This window comes from Eubalaena glacialis, chromosome 9, assembly GCF_028564815.1.
Source record: "Eubalaena glacialis isolate mEubGla1 chromosome 9, mEubGla1.1.hap2.+ XY, whole genome shotgun sequence".
Lineage (NCBI taxonomy): Eukaryota > Metazoa > Chordata > Mammalia > Artiodactyla > Balaenidae > Eubalaena > Eubalaena glacialis.
In genome coordinates, this window is record NC_083724.1 from 11,016,304 (window position 1) to 11,040,936 (window position 24,633).

General features: G+C 37.9%; 1 protein-coding gene across 7 annotated transcripts in view; it reads right to left on the reverse strand.

The window, feature by feature from the left end:
- Positions 1 to 24,633, reverse strand: part of GAPVD1 (GTPase activating protein and VPS9 domains 1) — a 69,515-nt gene that overhangs the window by 12,986 nt on the left and 31,896 nt on the right. For 2 of the 7 annotated variants that reach the window (XM_061199929.1, XM_061199928.1), the window contains exons 7-17: positions 20,945 to 21,105; positions 18,578 to 18,707; positions 17,359 to 17,484; positions 15,225 to 15,398; positions 13,225 to 13,365; positions 12,038 to 12,172; positions 11,454 to 11,573; positions 7,683 to 7,760; positions 7,183 to 7,553; positions 4,000 to 4,087; positions 2,926 to 3,006 (exon numbers count right to left, since the gene is read on the reverse strand). In XM_061199929.1, the coding sequence (XP_061055912.1) occupies positions 2,926 to 3,006; positions 4,000 to 4,087; positions 7,183 to 7,553; positions 7,683 to 7,760; positions 11,454 to 11,573; positions 12,038 to 12,172; positions 13,225 to 13,365; positions 15,225 to 15,398; positions 17,359 to 17,484; positions 18,578 to 18,707; positions 20,945 to 21,105 (1,605 nt within the window). Of the gene's footprint in view, positions 1 to 2,925; positions 3,007 to 3,999; positions 4,088 to 7,182; positions 7,554 to 7,682; positions 7,761 to 11,453; positions 11,574 to 12,037; positions 12,173 to 13,224; positions 13,366 to 15,224; positions 15,399 to 17,358; positions 17,485 to 18,577; positions 18,708 to 20,944; positions 21,106 to 24,633 lie in introns of those variants that run through there. The other 5 variants (XM_061199931.1, XM_061199933.1, XM_061199932.1 and 2 more) reach the window with 5 other exon arrangements.

Below are 24,633 nucleotides of genomic sequence, written 5' to 3' on the forward strand. Positions count from 1 at the left end.
CCACTCTTCCTTCATGAATTTCTCTCGCTACACCACATTTGGAAACTTCAGATATTCATATTCCATCTTACTAAATCTCACCATGACAGTACAGCTGCTGGATTAGAGCACTTTTGTGCGTGCAATGGTGTCAGAGGCACTCCTAGAGAATCTAGACACTGTTGGGGAGTGCCGGAATTGTACCTGGGGTGCACAGAGAAAAAGCTTATCACAATCACAGGTGCAGCACTGGTTACTGACTGGCCCACTATCCGGTCAGCAAAATCAGCACATCAAAATGTTTTCTTGGAGTCAGATGGCAGAGTCACTAATTAACAGTTAACAAAGCAAAGAAGTGCTACAGATCTATGGGACAAAATATAGTTCCATAGTGAAATGCAAACTCCTGAGACAGATCTAGGCCAAGCAGGTAATGTCTACATTCTGGTAGTATCCCATTTTTTAAAAAGTCTTAAAACAGATAAGAATCACTAGAATTTATATATGTGTACGTGTTAATAGCAGCTAATATTAACAGCAGCTAACATGTATTGAGCATGTACCACGTGCCAGGAACTGTGCTAAACACCTTATATGAATGATCTCAATTAATCATCGTAACAACCCTACATGGAGGTACTACTGTCACCCCCATTTTTAAGAAGAAGAAATCAAGGTAGAAAGAGGTTAAGTAGTATGCTCATAGGCTCTTCTTTTGTTTCCATGAAAAAAATATTTAGTGTTTGTGTCTCTGTAAAATTGTGGTAAACTGTAGGGAAAAACGATTTCCAAAATAATATAATCTTTCTGCTAAAATGATGTTTGAATGCATGATAATAGAGTCCTAATAAAATCTGATCTTCTTCAAAATGTAAACTGATAAAACCTTTATCATTACAAAATCTTTTTTTTGCTATTGGTTTTGAGTGCTGTTGAGGGCTCTAAAAAAGGGTTAAACGTAGTGAAAGCAATAACGTTGCTTATAACTTTTATTTCTGTAACACCATTCTTAAAAATTTTATCTGAGGACAATAATTAAAATATACAAAAAATGCTATATATACAAAGCTGTGAGCAGTATTTTCATAGTAAAAAAAAAAAGGATACAATTTAAATATCGAAAAGCAAGAGAATGTTCACACTGCAATAAAATAACGATAGATGATCTCAGAGCCAATAAAAATTATTAAAAAACCAACTATGTCAAGCAGAAATTGGGACAGGGTTTATGAAATAACATGTGGTAAAAGAATACAAAGTTACATACACACTCTGATTTCATCATGAAAAGCCATGTATAGATAAGGAAAGATTGGGAGAGAACATGAAAAAAAGAAAATTAAGGCGGCGAGATTATGGACAGACTGTTAAGAAATTCCCTCTCATAACATTTAAAAAAACTGATTTAATGATACTTTTCTTTGGGTCATTAATTAGGAGTGGGTAGAAATTTCTGCACCAGTAGGGAAGCTAAACTGCTTGAATCAAACACAAACAAAATGAAATATTTTATGGAAAAAAACTTACTCAGCTTACAGTTTAGGCACCAAGGACTAAGAAAAATGTACTGCCTAAAGACACGAGTAAAAAAATAATTTATAACTTCTCCAAAGTTATTAATTCAACATTTTGAAAACCTGAGATTTTATTAAGAGCATTCTACTCTGTGAATGGTGGTGGTGTTCTAAAGCCAGGAGCATGGTAAGAAAACATAAAAATCTTGCCGAAAGGATGCCTTTCCACTGCTTCTCACAATCAGGCTGTAAGTCCCTAAAGAACAAGAGTCATGTGTGATTTGACTGAACACCTACCACACTTAGCACAGTGCCTGGCATGAGTCAGATGTTCAACAAGCATTTGTTGACGGAATGAGATAGGTTTGACTGCTCTCAGCAGGAAACCTGGCCTGAAAGCACAGCTCCTGCTGTTTAAAACCCTTTATTCCAGGAAAGTCACCTCATCAAATAAACAGGGATGCACACTAGGACATGGAAACGTCTACATTTATTTTAGAACTAGACATGACAATAACTATGCACTGAGATGGGGTTCTACCTGTACTACACTGGGCTCTCGGAGGAGGATGTTCTTTTGAAACCTATCCCCTTTTTAAATGAAAGTCTTCATTTTACCTTAGCAGGATAACATAATTTTAAATCAAGACAAGAAAAAGAGAGGTGAGAAATTAATTTCCCTCTAGACATCCTTCAGTCACTGGAGACAGTATACAGCTATCAAACTCAAGGTTGGGTCATCAACACTACCTCTCATACCTTTTCCTTTTAGGGTGTTCATTCATAATATGCCAAAAAGAAGCTGCAAAAATACAAATGCTGAATGAGGTAAGAACCCAACCCCTAGTTGTATTTTCCTTGGGTCAGATAGCAATGTTAAAATGATTCAAGCTGTAAAAAATTGGTAAAGTTTATAAATTTACGATATTGTTTGAACACTTACCACGAAAAAAGGAAATGATTAGGTAAAATAGAATTTCACAATGATCCTGAATAATCAAGAACTATAGATGGAAATAAATTTAGAATTCTACGATCAACATTAAAGAAAACTATTCAATCGATGATCCAAAGATATGGCATGCACAGAACTAAAACCATCACCACACTTTCCTAAAAGGCACTGTGTGTCATCATCCCACTAAGATGTCGGGTTCTAGGGTAGGCCTAGAGGCTCAGGATCAGGGGCCTCATCATAAACGGAAGTTATGATAATGAGGATGATGATGGTGGTGGCGGTCTGCAGGAAGAGCGCACTGAGACTCACTGTGGCCGCCAACTGGAGACCACAGAGCCATGAAGAACACGCTCCCCACTGTACACACACAGACACGCTCTTCTAAGAAGGCAACGCTTACGGCACCCAAGAAAAAGTGTCATGAAATATGTGCTCTGGGAATGAAGGAGCCAGGAAGTCCATGGGTCTACAAACCTGTGAGTGTTGAGAATCTGTCAGGCCCCAGATCATCTTTGTCTTTTTCTTGTTTTTCTTTCTTTCTAAATGGTATAGGAGCTGGAAATTAAATAAAGTCAGTAGTGTGACATATAACATACTGCACTACTCGGAAGACAGCAGTCATTCTGGAGTTAACTGGTGTGCCAACATTTCTAAGTGGAAGGAAGGTGAAAAGTTTAAAAGCTAAGAAATCCCGAGTGTCAACTGATAATCATTCTTAAAATAGCATTGAAGGTTCTTAAAGAAGCTTCCAGAATCTGCTTTGGGGTCATCTGCCACAGGAAGAATGATTTAACAGGAATCTATTGGGACTGAATCAAAACCACTGCCTCTTAACCTCTGCTCAAAACACAACACGTTCAAAGCTCTGAGCCTCAGTCTCTCCTCCTAAAGTGGGCTTGAGTCTGGCGTGAAAGCAGTACTCCTCAGCTCCTGAGCACCACAGCGCCGAGAAGAGGCCTTTGGAAGAAGCCCTTCCCTCTAATCCTGCATCATCTCTCCTTCCTGGAAGGGATGCTTTTGCCAACTCAAATTTCAATACCTACTGGTATGATGTCAGGCTATTCACAAGAAAAGCGAACAATTCTACACAACTGCATTCCAGAATAAACACTAATATAATATTCAGAGTATTATCATTCTCAATGAACATAAACATAAGAAGCTTAAGTTTATTCCAGGAATGTAAAGGATAAATTTTCAATGTTTGTTTACTAATAGCATCCCTTTTTCCTGAAATAATTATTAGCAATACATATGTCAAAAGTCCTATATATTTAACTTCAATGGTATATGATATTTAAACAACCGTGACCTGCCTGACTTTCATTTATGAAACCATTGCCATTTCCTGCAAAGAACAGGAACTGTCACTTCCAAAGCTGTACCTTAGCATTCACCTGAGTGAAATCATTTTCCATACCCTCAAAACAGCAAGAAACTGAGGCCCCACAGGCCTCACGGAGGAGGTCAGATTTTGGCTCTCTGAAAGAGATTTTGGGGCTTTACTTCTTGTTGCTGATATCACATTCTGATATTTTATAAAATTACCTTTGGGCATGGCAGAAACAAAACGCTTTCTCCACCAAGGTCTGTTCCTGTCTGATTTCTCATCATCGCTATCTTTGCGTTCTTCAGTCTGTAGAAAAAGTTTGATGCTTTATTTGGAGTTGGACAGCAGGATAAATTACTATGAAAAGGATTTTAGTTAGTCTGTGAAATACAAAAACCACTAGTTTTTCTTCAAAGCAAAACTGTTCTTATTGTTGTACAGGCAACTTCTGGAACAGGGATGTATACCTTTCAAGCACCAGACTATGATGGATCACTTGAGGGTCGGCACTATCTCATTACTGTCAGTAAACCAAAAGCTTAATACAGAGTCTAGCATAGAGTAGGCACTCAATAAATACTCATATGGGATGAGTAAATGCAATGCACATAAAATCTAGAGGGGTAGTAGAGATGGTAGCAGTAACATTAATAATAAAACTACATATGTACTGTGTGCCAAACACTGAACGTAAGGACATATATTATCTCATTTAAAATTCACAGTAGCCTTAAAAGATAAATACTATTATTAAGCCCTTTTTATAGATGAGAAATATGAGGCTAAAGAAGGTTATCTCCTCATCTTCCCAAAGTTATACAGACTGTATGGGGCACAGCCGGGACTCAAATCTAAAAGTTCATGTTTTGATCACCAATTATAATGAGTTATTATTAAGACCACATGTCAAAAGGCAGGGACTGTAATTCCTTTACTAACCTATCATGTGACTTTAGACACATCATTTTATTTCTGTTTTTTCATCTACAAAACTGGAATTAAAAATACCTTCTCTAAGGGCATCCATGTGAATGGGATATCAGAACCTAAGCAGAGGAATGGCATCCAGGGAGGGTTTAGCGGTGGGGACAGGATATTGATTACATACAGGGGGACTGATCAAATAAGTACATACATGAAGAATAATGAAAGCAGTTTTCTCACTGCTGGAGAAGGGAACTGCAAATATGGAATGGAAGGAAGGTGAAATGAATTCTGTTGTTTTTAGACTGGAAATGGTTCTATACATATAAAGAGAAAGATATAGAAATAAATACACATGTAAATGTGCATGTACACACACACACACACATACACACACACACACTCTCTCTCCCTAGCTCTGTCAACTGAGAGGCCCTGGGAGCAGCTACACCCCTACAGCAAAGAGCACACCTAATAGCCAGATCCTGATTTCTAAAAACCATTTTCTACTAAAAGGAACAAGGGCTCCTTGGAGAAACGGCTGATTCCAGGACTAAAGCAGACACACTACAATATAAGCTTATAACATTTTGTTCCAGAAAGCAGAGAGATACTCAAAGAAAGATACCCAAATGTCAAAAGAACACAGGAGCCAGCTTGAAGGGGTGACCACTGGCCAAATCAGGGACAACTGGGCTTCAAAATAAATGGCCGTAACAAACCCATTGACTAAAAACAGAAAATCATGAGACCATAGATATGATTAATAAGTGGATAAATTTAAAATCTGAGAAAGAACAGGATATTTACATATTTTCAACGTCCTCTCTCCTCCTGGAAATACTTATTAATTACAAAGGGGAAAAGAGTAACTTACAGTAGTGAAGCCTGGCAGACAACACCTTCATCAAACGATCCAAGTGAACACCAGAGTAGTGGGACAAATTTAAATTGTGTGCTACCTGGTAGCATGCAGTGAAATGAACACAGTGTCACTGTAGTGATATTCCTGCCTAAGATGAATAAACTGAATCTAATCATGAGAAAATATCAAGCAGACCCAAATTGAGGGACATTCTAGAAAATAACGCCTGTAACTTTCAAGAGTATAGGGACTTCCTTGGTGGCGCAGTGGTTAAGAATCCGCCTACCAATGCAGGGGACACGGGTTCGAGCCCTGGTCCGGGAAGATCCCACATGCCGCAGAGCAACTAAGCCCGTGCACCACAACTACTGAGCCCGCATGCTGCAACTACTGAAGCCTGCGCGCCTAGAGCCTGTGCTCTGCGACGAGAAGCCACCACAATGAGAAGCCCGTGCACCGCAACGAAGAGTAGTCCCCACTCACTGCAACTAGAGAAAGCCCGCGCACAACAACGGAGACCCAATGCAGCCAAAAATAAATAAATAAATAAATAAATTTTTAAAGAAGAGTATAAAGGTCATGAAAGTCAAGGAGAAACTGAGGAAATGTCCTAGATTGAAAGAGACTAAAGGGACTTCCCTGGTGGTGCAGTGGTTAAGAATCCGCCTGCCAATACAGGGGACACAGATTCGATCCCTGGTCCGGGAAGATCCCACATGCCACGGAGCAACTAAGCCCATGTGCCACAACTACCGAGTCTGCGCTCTAGGGCCCACGAGCCACAACTACTGAGGCCACATGCCACAACTACTGAAGCCCGCGCGCCTAGAGCCCGTGCTCCACAACAAAGAGAAGCTCCGGCTCGCTTCAACTAGAGAAAGCCCACGCGCAACAATGAAGACCCAACGCAGCCAAAAAGAAAGAAAGACTAAGAAGACATGACAACTAAATACAAGATGTGATTTTGAATGGGATCCTTTCACTATAAAGTATGTTACTGGGACAACAGGGGACACATGAACGGGGTATGAAAATTATCATTAATGTATTGATACATTATTATTAATGTATGAATTTTAATTTCCTGATGTTGATGGTTGTACTATGACGTGTAGGGGAAGGTGCTTGCTTGTAGGAAACTTACACTAAAGTATTCATAGGTGATGGAGCATTGGAGCATCAGGTTGGCAACTTACTCTCACATGGTTGCAGGGGAGGTTCTTTGTATCTACTTCCAACTTTTTAGTAACTCTGTGATTGTTTCAAAATTAAAAATAATAACGCATTGGAAAAAAAAGAAAAAAAGTACTTCCTCTAACCATTTCTGAAGGCAACTGTGAGGTTTAAATGAGATACGAAATTGCTTGGAGGAAAGTTAAAAGTATTATAAAAATGCAAGATACATTATTACAAAACCAAAGTAAAGGCTTTTTATGGGTTACGGTCATGGACATATAGGATTGACAAATCACCTTTAATCATGACTACTGTCCACCCTTCATCGTAGATTTTTATATTCCGCATTAATTTCAGGTATCAAGAGAACTAGGCAGATGGAACACTAAAGCTGACCATAATTAGCAAGTTCTTCTACAAGGCCTGCGTCCCATACCTCTCCTCTTGAGGAGTCCTTACTCGGGGAGGAAGATGATGAATGAGGTGCAGCCACCAAAGAAGTAGCACCAATGGCTGCGGCTTGGGGGAGTTCTCGCTCTTCATTCCCTGGACGTCGGTTCCAGCTGGGGTCACTCATAGGTCGCCGGACAGAAGACACTATATCAGAGCTCCTGCTGCGAACTAATCTCTCAGGGTAAGAATGCCTTTGCTTAAATGCCTCCATCTCAGCTGGAGTTAAGACATGGGAACCGAAGTTTGGCAACCTGGCCTCGTTTCCTCCTGCAGCTCCTTCCAGGATTGGGGGATCTGGTGGTGGATGCGATGGCCGGGCATAGTGAACCTTTGGCCTTACTACAGCAGAAGCCCCTGGAACACAGAAAAAAAGTCTGCAGCTGAGACACAACAAAGTCCAACAAAGGCATGAACAAAGGGTTTTGGTTTTGTTCTTCTGTCCATGATAAAACAAGAGTCAAAAAGTTCATTTGACTACTTTACCTTCATGTGAAGACAGTGGATCAAACATGGCAAGGAGAGACTCTGACTGAGAAGGAGGAGAGGTCAGCTGGTGGGCACCTAAAAGAGATGGGCAAACTGTGTGACCAAGTCAGAACTCACGACTCAGTAGGAGTTTCAACACTGTGAAAAAGGTTCTCTTCCACAGTCTTCCTTTTTGACCAATTACAACTTGAGGGGCATATCAGAAAAAACATGATCTAATAAATAGCATATTCTGCTTACCTCAAATTCATATTATGTTTTTCTCTACATATTTACATGGATTTTAATTACATTTAAGTAGTCTAGCATCCACTGCCTATTACTTCTAATGGCCAAACTGTACTATGGTTAATGCAAAGAGCAGAGCCAGAAGATGTAAATCATCAAAATTTTCAGAATGTCACAAGTTCCCTGAATCTCACCTTCCCTCCACCTATAAAAATAGGGGCAATACTACCTATAGAAGGAGTATAAATAAAAAGTTGTAAAATTTGAAATTCTAATATTGCTCTCAGCAAAAGACAATTTATAAGAGAACTCATAACAAAAATGAGTAATACGGGACTTCCCTGGTGGTGCAGTGGTTAAGAATCCGCCTACCAATGCAGGGAACACGGGTTCGAGCCCTGGTCCGGGAAGATCCCACATGCTGTGGAGCAACTAAGCCCATGCGCCACAACTACTGAGCCCGCGTGCCGCAACTACTGAAGCCTGCACGCCTAGAGCCTGTGTTCCACAACAAGAGAAGCCACTGCAACGAGAAGCCCACACACCACATCGAAGAGTAGGTCCTGCTCGCCGCAACTAGAGAAAGCCCTCGCGCAGCAACGAAGACCCAATGCAGCCAATAAATTAATTAATTAATAAATAAATTTATTTTAAAAATGAGTAATACTACATTATACTACAAAACAAACTTGAACTTCTAAAGTACAATATTTTAAAACTACAGAGTAAAAGATGACTCCTCTAAGCATATGTCTAAACAACCAAAATCAGAGATATTAAAATATGCAGAGACTAAAACTTACAAATATATAAAAGAAACCATTCCTCTAAACTTTTTGAGTCTGAGCTCTTTTTTTTCTAATAAATTTATTTATTTATTTATTTATTTTTGGCTGTGTTGGGTCTTCATTTCTGTGCAAGGGCTTTCTCCAGTTGCGGCGAGCGGGGGCCACTCTTCATCGCGGTGCACGGGCCTCTCACTGTCGCGGCCTCTCCCGTTGCGAAGCACAGGCTCCAGACGCGCAGGCTCAGCAGTTGCGGCTCACGGGCCTAGCCGCTCCGCGGCATGTGGGATCTTCCCGGACCGGGGCACGAACCCGTGTCCCCTGCATTGGCAGGCGGACTCCCAACCACTGTGCCACCAGGGAAGCCTGAGCTCCTTTTTGATAATGAATAATAGTACTATTCTGCCATTTGATTTTCCTTTTGTTCTGTCTTATAATTACCTTCATTTTTAAAAATTAGAAATAGTGTATCATTATGAAAGATAGTTTAGAATATCAGTTCTCAAAATTTTGGTCTTAGGACACTTTTACATTCTTAAAATTTTTTGACCCTGAAAGCTTACTTATGTTGGTTATATCTAATGATATTTACCATATTAGAAATTAAAACTGAAAAGAATATATAAATAAAAATTTTAAACTTTTAATAAATTTTGTTAAAATTTTATGTTAATTCATTTACATATACTTATTAAATGGTAACACAAATAACCCTTTTAAATGAAAAATAATTATATTTTCCAAAATAATAAACCAGAAGAGTGACACTTCTACATTTTTGCAAGTTCCTTCAATGTATAACTTTATAGAACACAGCTAGATTCTCATATCTGCTTCTGCTTTCAATCTGTTGCACATGTTGTTTTGGTTAAAGTATATATAAAGAAAAGCTGATCTCACAAAGATATGCAGGTAGAAAAGAGACAATATTTTAACAGCCTTTTCAGAAAATTGTGGATATTATTCTTTGATACTCTACCAAATCTTGCTAAGTAGTAGTTTTTTAAACCATCTGGAAGCTGAAACCAAATCAGTGAACTTTTTGTACTCTGTTACATTAAAATTAAATTGGTCTGTCTTGCACTTTGAATGGATCTTTTACCCAAGCATGATTTTGTAACATCATACATTGATCATCTGGAAAATACTGGTTCAATTAGATATGCAGATCTTCCAAATGTTGACACATTTCATCACATAACATCAAAAAAATGACATTCTTGATATCACCACCAATCTCACCAGAAAAGTTTTTAAATAGCAGGAAGCTGTCAAGCTCGTGGAGGTAGACACGAGTTTTCCAAAATTCTAATTTTTATCTGAAAGCTTGTATTTTATCATTGGTAACAAACTCTGTCCTGTCAGTTGTTTTCCTTGAAATGACAGGCTCATTTTGTTAATTTTCAAGAAATGCCTGCCAAATATCCAAGTATGAATAACTACAGTTTGTCATTCTTTCAAGTAAAAATGGTGTTTCATGAAAAACAAACAAGAAAAAAAAACAGCTACTTAGTTAGCTCTCAACTCAATCATATAAGCGCTTTTCCTTGAGACACTTCATCGTATTTCAGAATGCAGCAGAAATGCGTTAGGGGTACTTCCTATTCCTTCACAATACGAGATAGATGTGTACTCAAGGGTTGAGATATAGCATTAAATAATTTTTACCGCTTCATCAAAGACATTCATAAGTAAAATTTTTTTTTTTTTTTTTAAACTGTGAGAGAAGAATACAGTGAATGCTAGTCTGGTCTGGTGCCACTGCCTTGCTTCATGCTAAGGCCTCAGCAAATTTACCCACCTTTGCATCGTCAATATGGTAGAAGGGACAATCACCTTTTATTACTGTGAAAACAGTTTTGCCCTCATACCTCCCCAGCCCCCAGAAATGTCTTAAGGGCCCTCAGTGGTCCATGGACACTACACTTGAAAACTGCTGGTTTAGAACAGTGGTTCTCAGCTGGGGCTCTTTTGCCCCCTAAGGGATAATTTGGCAATGTCTGGGGACATTTTTAGTTTTCATCACTGCACGAGAGGGAGGGGGATGGTGTGCTCCTGACAGAGGCCAGAGACGCCGCTCAACAGCCTACAGTGCACAGGACAGGCCCCCACAACAAAGAATTACCTGGCCCAAAATGTCCATAGTGTTGAGGATAAAAAACTTTGGTTTAGAATAAACAAAAATGTAAAAAACAAAACAAAAAAGGTACTTCAAACCCGGTACCCAATATATAAAACCACTACTTACTAGCACTCTGGTACTTCTTCCCAGTGCTTTCTTTAGGATAGGTTTTTTAACATTTTATTATCTTATATATAAAATTCTTTAAAAATAAAATTTCCAAGTGGTATTATGTTCTAGGTATTTCTCCAAATTATTTCATATTCTTTAAAGCATTTAAAAAATGGCTGTATAAGTTCTAATAAGTGGTTACATCAAAATTCACCTAGCCATTCTATTTTTCAGTTCTTAGGTTGGTTCTAATTTTCTGCCAATATAAATATTATGAAGAACATCTTTGTGCATAAGACTTTCTCCATACATGAACTGTTTGCTTATGACTGATTCCTAAAGTGGGCTAACTGAACCAAATTTAGCATGTGAACCTTATTTTAAGGCCTTACACACATATTGCCAAACTACACCCTGAAGTGCTGCAACAGTTGATACCATCACCAGCAATGTGTTAAAGGCTGCCAGTTTCAGCCATGGATGTGATCATTTCTAAAAGTCATTCTCACTTCCCCTTCTTACCATGAGTTACTTCATCCATGTCTGGACTAGTGACAGAATCTTTACCCCCAAAATCAGAGCTGCACTCAGATCTCAGGTCTTCAATCTTATTGGGAATATCCTCAGAGGTTGCACTTATGCCTTTAAAAAAAAATGGTAAAAAATAAACAGCAAGAACAAAATAACCACATAAAAAGTATATGAAGTTTGGAGAAATGTATATATTCTCACATTTTTTGTGTCTCAGTTCTTTACATGTGAGTTGTTTGGTATTATATCCTTTATTGTACAATTGCTTAAATATATTTACCTTGATTTGTACAACATAATCAGAATTATCATGTGATATCTAAATACAGTAGCAGAGGCTACCAAGAACAGATAGAGTTATAGAGGGAACACACACAGACCATTTGTCAACTACTTTGACAGGCTCTATAACGGCACATATTAACTTCTCATAGATGTCAGGTCCCACAGAAATAACTGTTTCCTGGAAATTACTCAGATCTTAACTAAAATACATCTCTTTGCTATCAACTTTATAAATGGGGAGGTGGGAACACACCTTCAAATCCTTATTCCTTAAAACAAGCCAGACATACCCGACACAACACTGAGGCCTGGTGTGCTGGGGCGGGAACTGACCTCCCTGACATCCGTATCATCAGATGTGCTACCCAGTCCTGAACAGCTCTCCAGTTCTTGTAGTCGCTCCTCCTGCTTTAGATCTGGGGCCTCTAAACAGAAAAAGTGAGGTATCACATTAGTGATTCTACTAGCACATCACGGTTTCAGCTTTTGCAACCCAGATGAAGAAAGCTACCAGGGCATGAATGAAATCAGTGTAAATAGACTTTTAAGTCTGGGCCAGTTAGCAAAGTTAGTTAGATCAAGTGTTAAAGAGGTCTACGTTGTGATTTTCATCCTAATACAGGCCAGTTCACTGTGCACAGATGAAAACTCTGCTTCCAGATTACTAATCTCATAGAGTATTCTATTGGTTAACAAGTAAACTAAACAAGAGAATACAGAACAGCTTAGCATTAAATCAACCACTTTCTAAAAAATAACTCCTATGGATGTTCAATACTGAGCTAATCCTACTGTCTCCTTATGTAAAGGTTAGCATGTTTGAATGTGGTAACATTAAAAAACACATATCAAGATTGCTTCATTATTCTTGAGCCAAGCGATCAAAAAGAAGGTAATTCAGATATATAGTTACTTATATTTGCATTCTGGTAGTTGACATTTAGTTGAAGACAAGGATTTATATTCATAATCAGAAAAAAAGCAGAAATGTAATACATAAGAGAAAGTACAAAATACTTTATATATGTTTATAATAATCCTGCACAAAATAATTCTCAGGATTCCAGAGCCTCAATGTCAATGCATTTCAAAAATACATTAGGTATCTTTGGGTCAAGTTCTCCAAATCTAAACATGCTTACCAGGCATCCAACCACTCAGAGTGGTTGTGTTAAGTTAGTGGGAGATACTGAACTCAATGTCCCACATAGAATCCTGATGAGTTACTAACGATTGCTTCCAAGATAACTGAACAGAGTCAGAAAGCACCTGCCATCTTAGCCTATGCCATCCAACACTGCATTTTTTCTTGATGGACAGAAAATACCCTAATTTTCCATTTGAAATTCTTAGCAATGTGATGGCCTCATACTTGTCAAATGTATATCTGACAAAATGTACATAATATAGAAATTAGGATACCTTACATTTAAAACTTCTGTGCAAATCAAAAAGCAAACAATGACAGCATACTAACCTGAGTCACTTGGCAATACCTCTACACTCCAAGCTTCGCTTGTTGTCTCTGATATGGTAGAACCAGTGCAGGGGTCAAGAAGCACTGACCCTGAACCTGGCAGGCACAGTAAACTGCCTAACATGTTCTCTGCTGCTGCACCTGTATAACCAGTGGGGAGTAAAGGGTTAACAAACGTCCTCAGGGAAAGAGCAGTGATGATGGAAAAAAGCCAAACACTAAGCTAACAAAATCTCTCTACTCTACTCACAAGAAAGAAGACAAGGAAAGAGTAATTTCAATCAATAACACCACTAAAAACATAAATTTCCCACTTTGGTCACAATAACACAAGCTCCTTTTCATCAGTTTCCTACTGTTCACCTTAGTCTCCATCGAGAAAACACAGATCATTAGGACAAGTCATTTCAACTAGATTTCACCTTGATTTTTTAGCAAATTTTACATGTCCCTAACATCTAATATTTATAGTCCTTTAGGGATTAAAAACACTCAAACAGAGACATTTAACCATAGAAAGTTATACTGGCCGAATATGTTTTCTTCTGGCACATCAGCCACATATTCAGAGCAATAAAATATATTTGCAGGAAAACACACATCTCCTCTGTAGCACTCATTCAACTGCAAATACAGCTTATTGCCCAAATACAGCTCACTGCCAGGAAAAATACTATTCTACTTTGACATCTGGAACAAAATAATGCAAAACCAATTGAGAAATCTATTTACACTACTTAAAAATACAAATAGAAAGATTAAACATTATTGTACACCTGTGTTAAAAATACTCAAGTTCAGAATGCTCCACTACTTCTGATTAAACCTAATAAAAGAACAATTTTATTTCAGTAGATGAAGAACCTTTGGAAAAACTGGTAAAAGGCACCTTTTAAAGATACGTCATGGTTACCAAGGGGGAAAGATGGGGGGAGGGATAAATTAGGAGTTTGGGATTGGCATATGCACACTGCCATGTATGGAACAGATGGTCAACAGGGACCTACTGTACAGCAGAGGAAACTCTGCTCAGTGCTCTGTAATAACCTATATGGGGAACGAATCTGAAAAAGAATGGATATATGTATAACTGAATCGCTTTGCTATACACCTGAAACTAAGACAACACTGTACTGATAAATCAACTATACTCCAATATAAAATAAAAATTAAATTTAAAAATTTAGAAAATAAAGATGCATCATGAAATAATTACAAATAAAATAATGTCTGGAACCTGCCTGATTAACCTGTGATTACATAATCGGGGGAGGGGATAACAAGGTGGGAGAAGAGATGAAACAAAACTGGCCATGTATGTATGTGTAATTGTTGAAGCTAAGTGATGGGTACATGGCGTTCCTTATACTGTTCTCTCTTATATTTGTTTGAAATGTTCCATGATTTAAAAAGAAAATAAAGATGGTGATTACAAGACTGTAGGAATCTTTCAGAACAGACAGAACAATATGCTAAAAAGGGTAACTTTTAACATATGTAAATTGTATCTCGATAAACTTGATATAAAAAAAAAAAAGAAAAAACTGGTCATTCTTTGGAACTGAATTAAACCTTCCAGAAGTAAATTCGGTTTTTAGAGAATCTCAGTATCATATTATTCTGAAAGATTTTATGGCTATAACCTGTAAGAATTTTCATGTTAAGGCAAGGTGTTTAGTCTCAAAAGAATATGCTAATCATAGACTAAGAACGTATATACTATGCCCTGCAAACAAGAATTGACAAGAAGTTGATTCAAAAGACTGTTTTTTCTTTTTTGCAGGGGGAGGGGCACTTAAATGTAGACAGGGGGAAATACTACCTATATTTAAATAAAGAAAAAAGAAATACACAAATGCCTTGTCACATACAATTACCTCAGTTTCCCAGTTACTGCTAACATACACACCATGTTTGTCAGAGCACTGAAGTTCCCTCCCATGAGGGGTGGGTGGATACGAAAAAACAACAATCTTCCAGAGACATTAAATAGCAGTTACCTGCGATTTCTTGCAAGCGATCTTCATCAATGTTAGGGTCAAAATCACTTCCCAAGACATCTGTACTCCACGTTTCACTCACTGTTTCTGATATATCCCTATCATCTGTCAGTCCCATCATGTCACGAATTTCAAACTTCCTTAGCTTATCATCAAGATTATCCTGGGTTGTAGCTATCAAAAACAAAATTAAGCACTTAAAAAATGGTAGCACAGCTATCATTTTTTATATCAACTTTAAAGACCTTTTTGTCTTTGAACTTCAAGTTACATATTTTAACATTAACACTCAGCACATAGTACTAAAACACTGAATTATTCCCTCACGGATGTACTCTTTCCCTCTCTGAATTGAGCTCTGCATATGTCCTCCCCCTTCCAGTAAATTAACTGGGGCCATCCATGCAATCAGTTGTCTCCCTGTCCTCTAGAGTGTGACTTTGGTCAAGAATTAGGATATATTCCCCTTTCTCTGAATTTGCACAGGCCTGGTTCCTTGCTTTGTCCAAAAGGTAAGGAGGAAGTGTGCCAGTTGTGAGGTTAGGCCTCAAGAGAGACCTTAGAAACCTCTGCTCTCTCTCATCCTTGGTTCTCTCATGAGGACAAGATGAAACCAGTCTGCTGGAGGATGAGGAACCACATGGAACAAACCAAAGGTCATCCTAGATGAGCCAGCTCCCCAGTGACCAACGGACCCCCAGCTAAGATTAGCAGAGCTCCCTACTCCACCACTGATGATGAGAGATGCATGAATGAGCCCGGTCCAAATCAGAACCACCACCTGGCTGACCCACAGACTTGAGAGCAAAAATAAATGTTTATTGTTTTAAGGCACCAAGTTTTGGGGTGGTTTGTTACGTAGCATTATTGTGGCAATAATTAACAGATAAACCCATACCAAAAAAAAAACCCAAAAAAACGCGAAGCCTTAACCACTGGACCACCAGGGAAGTCCCCACTCACTTCTTAACCTAGTATTTCACGAGTGTAGACTGCCAACCACTCATATCAGAATCACCTAGAGGGCTTGTTAAAGAGGTGATATTCTTTCTATCTTAAGCTAATATTACTTTAGGTTTCTGTTATCTGCAGAAATTTTAATCCTAAATAATACAGTGACAAACTGATCCAGTAAAAACACAGCATTACTTTTATTCACCCCACACATAACCCAATTGGCAATACTCTTTTCCTTTCCAAAAATAGACTGATCCAGGATTTCTAGAAATGAGACATGGGAAATGCCTTTTTTTCCCCCCTAACTCCCCAGGTGATTTTTACACACACTAAAGTCACTGCCTCAAATCCAGTTGAGGGCATCTGCCCCCAACATTCCTGTGAAAGCCACCACTGATCTTTAAATGAACAAATCCAAAGGACTTTTTCATATTAATCTTCCTAAAGCACAAAAGGGATCCATCTACTTTTCATCCTTACCTCACCCTATTACCCTACTTGACAGTTCCTGAGTAAGTACTATGGTTTCCCACCTCCCTGACTTGCTTATACTATTATTCCTTCACCTAGAATATCTCTAGTTTCAGCCAATGCAATGCCAGCCAGGCTTTGAGGTTATTATTTTCTCCCAATAAGCTTTTCCCTACACTTTCAACCACATTTATTTCTCACTCAGAACTGCCAAAGCACTTTTATGATAATTTTAATCATTTGTGTACCATTCTCTCCCTATTCTAAGTTCCTTGAGCTCTGAGTATTTATCTTAGTATCCCTTAAAAATTTAATATTACAGAATTGAAATACCAAATATTACAGAATTCAAGCAATTCATTTTAATTATTCTATGTAATTTTAGCCTGAATAATCCACTTAGCAACTAAACACATTTTTTTTTTTTTTTTTTTGGCCGAGCTGCAAGGCTTGCAGGATCTTAGTTCCCCAACCAGGGACTGAATCTGGGCCACCGCAGTGAAACTGCTGAGTCCTAACCACTGGACCGCCAGGGAATTGCCAACTAAACACATTTTTAAGAACTGAAGGAACTATGAGTAAATGCAAGTTTAATGGTCATTATATAATCAACTGAACACAGCCAACTTACATGGAAACAGATTGTTTATTCTGCAACCAGGTAAATTCTTTGCTGCTTGAACAGCTGAATTCAACCTCACTTTACCTTGCTCATGCTCTAACAGCTGTAGAGCTTCAACTCCATTACTCCCAGAAGGTCCTGCTCCAAGTTCGGATACAGATTCCCCTTCCAGGTCTAGTGAGGATACTGAATTAGAACGATTTGAAGGACCTAGAGAAACATTTATACTGTGAGTGAGCTTTTTTTGACAGTCATGAGCCACCATGTAATTTTTCATGCCTTGATAAGAGACTAAAAAGACTGATTAATGCTTTTAATGCTGTTACGCCCTATAAATAAACACGCCCTTTAAGCCAGAAATTCTGCTTTTAGAAATTTATCCTAAGGAACTAATCAAAAATTCACCTAAGGTCGCTTGTTGCAGTGCTTCTTACAATGTCTGAAAAGTGAAAGCAATCTACATGTGTAATCACAGAAGAATGTTTAAATAAATTATGATAAATGCCCATTTGAAGTTAAAGAAAATAGCCATTAAAAACCATGTTATTTAAGAATGCTAAATTACAAAGGGAAATGTTACTGTTATATTGTTAAACAAAAAAAGGTTACAAAACAGCGTAAGACTAATTTTGCTATAAAAAAACCAAAATGTTAACTGTTATTAATAGAATAGTAAGGTCACAGATGGTTCAATTTTTCCTTCATTTTCTAGAATGAATGTACACTTATGTTTTCAAAAGTGAGAAAAAAAGAAAAAGTTATTACCATTTATGTTTATTTTAAAATGTTAGTCAAATTGAAACTTTTTCATTAAAAAAGCTTGTCCTAGCACATGGAGTAACATATTCTCACTTTACAATCTTGCCTTTTAATTTTCTTTTTTATTCCTATCCTACTTCCATTGTATCTTTCTGCTTCATTAAAACATTAGCAGTATACACAACACCCTGAAATACTAGTGAGTCCATTTTTTTCCATTTAGACATGCATTATATCCCTCTAAAGGAGCTCTACAAGCTTTGGTATATGTTAATACTAGTGAAATAAAACTTGGTATTATTCAAGTCTCAATGCAGACTTAGATCGTCTCCATTTTATATGACCAAAGGTCTCTTGCGATCTCAATTTTATTCAAAGAAACAATCTTTACAGCCAACTGTTCAAGATCATTAGAGGAAAACTTCATTACTCTCCTCAGTGAGAGGCACAGGTGGCATAATTGCAATTTTTAAGGCTCCTTTAAAGAACACAAAACAAAATATTACTTGAATCACACAACTCCTTGAATGAAGTAACCCTTCACCTTCAGATATTCCTTCCAGATTATCACTGCAGAGGGAAAAGCGCAAGGTTTTATCAGGTTTACCGTGGAGTTTGTTTTCATCGACAGGGACATCTCCTTGTCCTCCATCCGAAAGCTGCATGTTTAGGACCTGAAAAATAAAATGCCATTAGTTTATCACAACTGAGAGATTACTGATAAGAAAACAAACCATGGCAAATGCATATTTAAGTTCATCTTAATATTAAATTATTTTTAACTGAAAACCCATTTATAGGGCTCCAATCAAGTTTTTAAGTATCCCTGGGATAAAAGTGTACCAGTTAGAAGAACTGAACCTATGTCTTTCCATCACCCTACCAGTTTCAGCAACTGAACAGGCAATTGGACATCGATGAGCAATGATTAGGATTGCAGGAGTCGGAGGCTTCAGACTCAGCAGTCCGGTCCTCCCAGTTCTGCCATGGGCCAACTATGTAAACTTGGATAAGTTTTTTAAGCTCTCTGAGCCTCATCTTCTTCATCTATAAAATGGCGATAGTAACAGTATATATGCCATGGAGTTGTTGAGGATTAAATAAAAAGATGCACATAAAGCATTTGGCACAGTAAAGTGACCTATTAATTTTGTGTGCATTTTTCTAAAAGTTAATAAACTAATTAATAGGAAAAAAAGTGTAAACAAATTATTTTGTAGGCACCAGAATTAATCAGTCTAGTTAGAACCTCCACTTGATCACCATACACACAGCCACAAAGTCCATACCAGAAGCCGAAGTATGACTTCTATGCCACATCTAGCTTAGAGCTGATTGCCTTTTTACAGAGCTTTCTATCTGTTAGATGATTTCCAAATAACAATTACTTCTCACTCCCCACAAACCTCATAACTCAGCTCTGTATGTGTATCTCCAACTTAATGAAGAACTGAGTGCTTTGCTGGATGTCACAGCATGTATTAAGCACACCTGGAACTTGAACTCACAGCCACTGGGTTCCTAGGCTGCTGCTGGAATGTGAAGAACAGTGTCCTCAATTAAAAGGAAAAAACAACACAAAGCCAAAAAAAAAAAACAAAACAAACCCTTAAGGCGCTGTTTTGACTCCGCATTTAAGTAAGTAAATTAAAGGTTTTCTAATGGCTCTATATATTTACTCATGTGATGCTTTTAAAAGGTCATTTAAAAATAGAATCTTTTCCCTATTTGCTTGAAATTAAATGCAGACATAAAGATTTTACATTTTGTATTTTTAAGATAACTTGAACCTTCACACTCATGAGTGAGCAATGTGCAATGAATCTTCAGGAAAAATCCATCTAAAGGCCTCGAGAGTGGTATGGATTAACGAAAACCAAAAGGATCATACCACAGTCTAGATATTTCCCTGCGCAGGAATGCTGGCGGCTGTCTTCAAGGCTGCCACTGGGGTGGGGGTCGGGGGACGGTAACAGGGGGAGAAAAATGCCACAGACTCTCTTACTGAAACTCAGCAGTTCTTTTCCTCGTTAAGCATTCTCCTGGTTGCCACAAGTTTATTACATTCTAGAGTTCCTAAAAAGTTGATTCTGACAGTTTTTGCCAGCTTATTCACTTTGAATGTGTGTGGGGCAGGGTTGTGGATTTTGATGGTCCTCTTTCCTGCAAGTCACACCACTTAATCAATCACCATCATCACTGTATCAACCACTATAACTGGTCCCTTCTTCCCAGGCCAGGAATAGGCTTTGCTGAATAATAAGCAGGCACTGCTGAAGGTAAGAAAATGCTTCTTTCTCAAGAGGTCACAATCTATGAGAAGAGGCTCCTATGTTTAGAGAGTCAAAACTTCTTTCCTCTTGCTTCTGTCCCAAGCTCTTCTGTTTACAAATATCTTAAAACTGATTCTCATATCCCCAACCCCATTTCCTTAAAATATTTTACTTAGTTTTCCTTTCAATTATCTCTTCCATTTCTTCCCAACCAGCCAAAGAACAGAAATTATTTCTAAATACTGTTTGGCTCTTTAAAGCAGGAATACCACTACTACATCATTAAAAAGAAAAGAAACATAAAATATTTCCTACAGGTCACTGTAAAAGTCTCCTCAATTTCCATAACACAATTTCCTGGCTTCCTGCCTCTTCTACTACTATTAGGAAAATTCCTTTTGGTATGGATCTGGTTACCAAATACAGTGCCACAGGTTTATTAATGTGAAGGACCTCCAGAACTGTTCATAGGGAGTTGAGCATTTGATAGGGTATCATGGCAGACCCACTGAAGATAATGAAAAATATTTGTTAAATGAATACTGATTTATAGAAGCAAGTGACCTTTACTGAGAAGAAAAGAATCTGAAGTTCTTAACATTAATAGCTACAAGTTAAGTGTAACTATACAGTCATACCTCATTTTCTGACATCATCCCTGGAGTAAGCTGGGGACCTGTTCCTAAGGAAATGACCAACACCTCTTCTGGCTGCACTTCCTGGATGGTTTCTTGAGCTGATCCTTCATGGTCCATATGTAAGTCCATTAGAACATTGGTGCGGCTTCTGCTCCGAGTTGCTAATAAAAAAATTTCAAGTAAGATAATTTAGAGAAAAAGACAAAATGAAGAAAATGGCACATTGATACAAAAACATATTTTCTATTAATGTAGAACATTTGCACATGCACAAAAAAAGAGTGGTGAGAATATGAATTAAAAAAGAAAAAACAACCCATATTTCCCAGCTACTCTACTAATGACTAATACAAATTCTCCTTCAAAACTGATCAACAGAAACAATGATCCATGTTCACCTGGCAGGGAGTGACACACAGTTTACACCTGCAGAACAGCAAACACATCCCAATCAATTTAAGACTTGGGAGTGACAAGAAAAGCATTACTTTATTCCTTATCTTTTCAAGGTATAATATCTTCAACTATTTCTCCTACAAAATGATTTAACTGCCACAGGTCTCCCATAATAATAACTAAACTTAAAAGCATTAGAAAATTTCATATAGAAATCTGACAGCCATAAAAAGTTATACACGTTGGCAACTGCTGACAAAACCAGAATCAGTTTTTGAAAACACAGTTTTTCCTGAAATGTATTAACCTCTTCCTAAAGATGCAGAAGAGTTCTCTTTGTTTGAATATAAGTTTCCTTTCTGCTTTATGGGAACATTCTAAACTAATGAAGGATCTAATTACTTAAGGGTGTTTTTCCCCTACTTATAAGTAAATAAGTAATACCTTTTTCTAAAGTAATCCATCCTATAGATCTTACAAGAACTTTTGTTTTTGGTGGGGTTTTGTGTTTGTTTGTTTGTTTGTTTTGTTTTTTGGCTGCACTGAGCGGCCTGTGGGATCTTAGTTCCCCAACCAAGGATCGAACCCGGGCCCTCGGTAGTGAAAGCACGGAGTCCCAACCACTGGACCACCAGGGGATTCCCTTACAAGAACTTTTGGAAACTGAAAGATTTAGATAGCTTGTGACAATTTCTGTGACAATTTCTCTATGAACTTTAGTCTTCTGTGATAAGTGTCAGGTTTTTTTCAGAGGACAATAAGATTCAATACAACCAGAATACTAAATAGATACTCTTTCAGGGCAAATAAAAGTGCAGACATGAAGCACAAACACTCAATTATAATAAAAGTCTTTCAACTTCAGTTTCGGTGAAAGCTGACCTACTTGAAGACAGAACTATAAACAATCATGTTCTCTCCACAATGCTGTAGATCAGTTCATCAATCACTCTTACTTTCAAAACTCAAAGCACACACCAACTTCCAAAATTCTAAAACAGGTTCACTTACACCTTTCTTTGCTGACCCTCACTGTCTTCTCTTGAATTGTAAACTTAACTTCAACTTTATGAACAACTACGTGAATCTTAAGGAACAAACTTTATAATTTATAAAAATGCAAGTAATCAAAATTCATGTACCAATTTACATAAAGCAAAAGCAACATGCACATGGAGCAAAATTTCATAAACTATTTCTTAAATAAGTTACATAAGAAAAGGAACAGCCTATTACCCACCAAAAGGGGTTACTAGAGTAATATGAGCAGTAAGATTGGTGGCTAAGGAATCCCAGGCAGTTATGGCTGCGAACTGTTGTCCTGGGTTGCGAAAGCATTAAACAGAAAGAAAATCAACCCTCTGAATAATGGACACATCTTTTAAAATATGAAATAAGTTCAATGACCAGGTCACATGACTATACAAAATAATACTGGGCAAACATCTGAAATTTACTTTCCATTATACTCTTATTTAATGAATGACACTCTGGATGAAAAGAAACGAAAGAACATGAGTGAATCATGGAAAAAAAAATCTCTGGTTTACCAAAAATCATTTATTTCTTCATGTTAAAAAAGTGCTAATAGCCTATAATATTAAAAATCATTGAATGTCAAGTTTCTTTTTTTTATTCTATTTTTAATTCTGAAAATTGACGTTTTGAGATGATGAAAGCCAAAGACTTGAAGAATATGATGCCACATTCCTGTTGATAATATTATTCCATATCATGTTAAAAGAAAGGTAGATTAATTTTAAGAAACTGACAATTCTTAACAAATCAGCTCCTGGGAGTTTAAAAATGAAATCCCATTCTTCAGAATGTATAAAATATAACAACTATTCATGCTCACTAACTGCTGCTGAGCTCCTCATGACCGTTAAAAAGTTGGCACTAAAATACTCTGCTCCCTTGGTCTAAACACTCTCTCTGTGTCTTGTTTACTTTGTCTAACTTCCATTCATTCTCCAAGAGAAAGTGCAGCCTTCACCTGCTCCCGGATCTTCTCCTGACAGCATCACCACACCGCTAACTTAGGCGTCCCCATAACCCTCTATGCTTATCTCCATCAGACACTCAGTACACTGAAGGGTACTGGTCTCTTCTCACTCTCCCCAACTGGACTATCAGCGACTAACCTAAGTGTAAGGGCATGACTTAAGGGTCTTTGTATCACCAGTGTTGAACACAGTGCCCCGCCTGCAGGACAGTGATCAGACCACTTTTTGTGTCGATTTTCTGCATGAATTAAATGTGGAAGAACATTTAGAAAATGCTTACCCTGTGCCTGGTACATAGTATACATATGCTCAATTTGTTTGTGGATTTATATAGATATTATTACAGATTATATAGATTTATTATGGATAAATGTTTACTAAGGAAATAAGGCTTAATTAAACCTATTTCTTAAAATTGACAAAACAGAAGTTTTGCCTTATTTTATAAAATAACAAAGATCTTAACTCAGTCAATAAAAGGCTGGCTATTAATAATAATGAAAAGGGGCTTCCCTGGTGGTGCAGTGGTTGAGAATCTGCCTGCCAATGCAGGGGACACGGGTTCGAGCCCTGGTCTGGGAAGATCCCACATGCCGTAGAGCAACTGGGCCCGTGAGCCACAATTACTGAGCCTGCGCGTCTGGAGCCTGTGCTCCGCAACAAGAGAGGCCGCGATAGTGAGAGGCCCGCGCACCGCAATGAAGGGTGACCCCCGCTTGCCGCAACTGGAGAAAGCCCTCGCACAGAAACGAAGACCCAACACAGCCATAAATAAATAAATAAATTTTAAAAATAATAATAATAATGAAAAAATAATAACTATATATTTTCAACTTTACTGATAGAAATTTCTAAAATAATTTTATTATATTATTTAGAACTCTGTGGAAAGAACAGGGCTACATAATTCAAATGATGACAGTACATAATTCAAATGATGACTTACAGTAAACAAAGTATATTGTAAGTGGCATGATTCCAATTAATTATGACAAGTATGTCTAGATAAAGCTAAAGCCTGGGCTTCCCTGGTGGCGCAGTGGTTAAGAATTGCCTGCCAATGCAGGGGACACGGGTTCGATCCCTGGTCCAGGAAGATCCCACATGCCGTGGAGTAACTAAGCCCATGCGCCACAACTACTGAGCCTGCGCTCTAGAGCCCGCAAGCCACAACTACTGAGCCTGCATACCACAACTACTGAAGCCCACGCACCTAGAGCCCGTGCTCCGCAACAAGAGAAGCCACCGCATTGAAGAGTAGCCCCCACTCGCCACAACTAGAGAAAG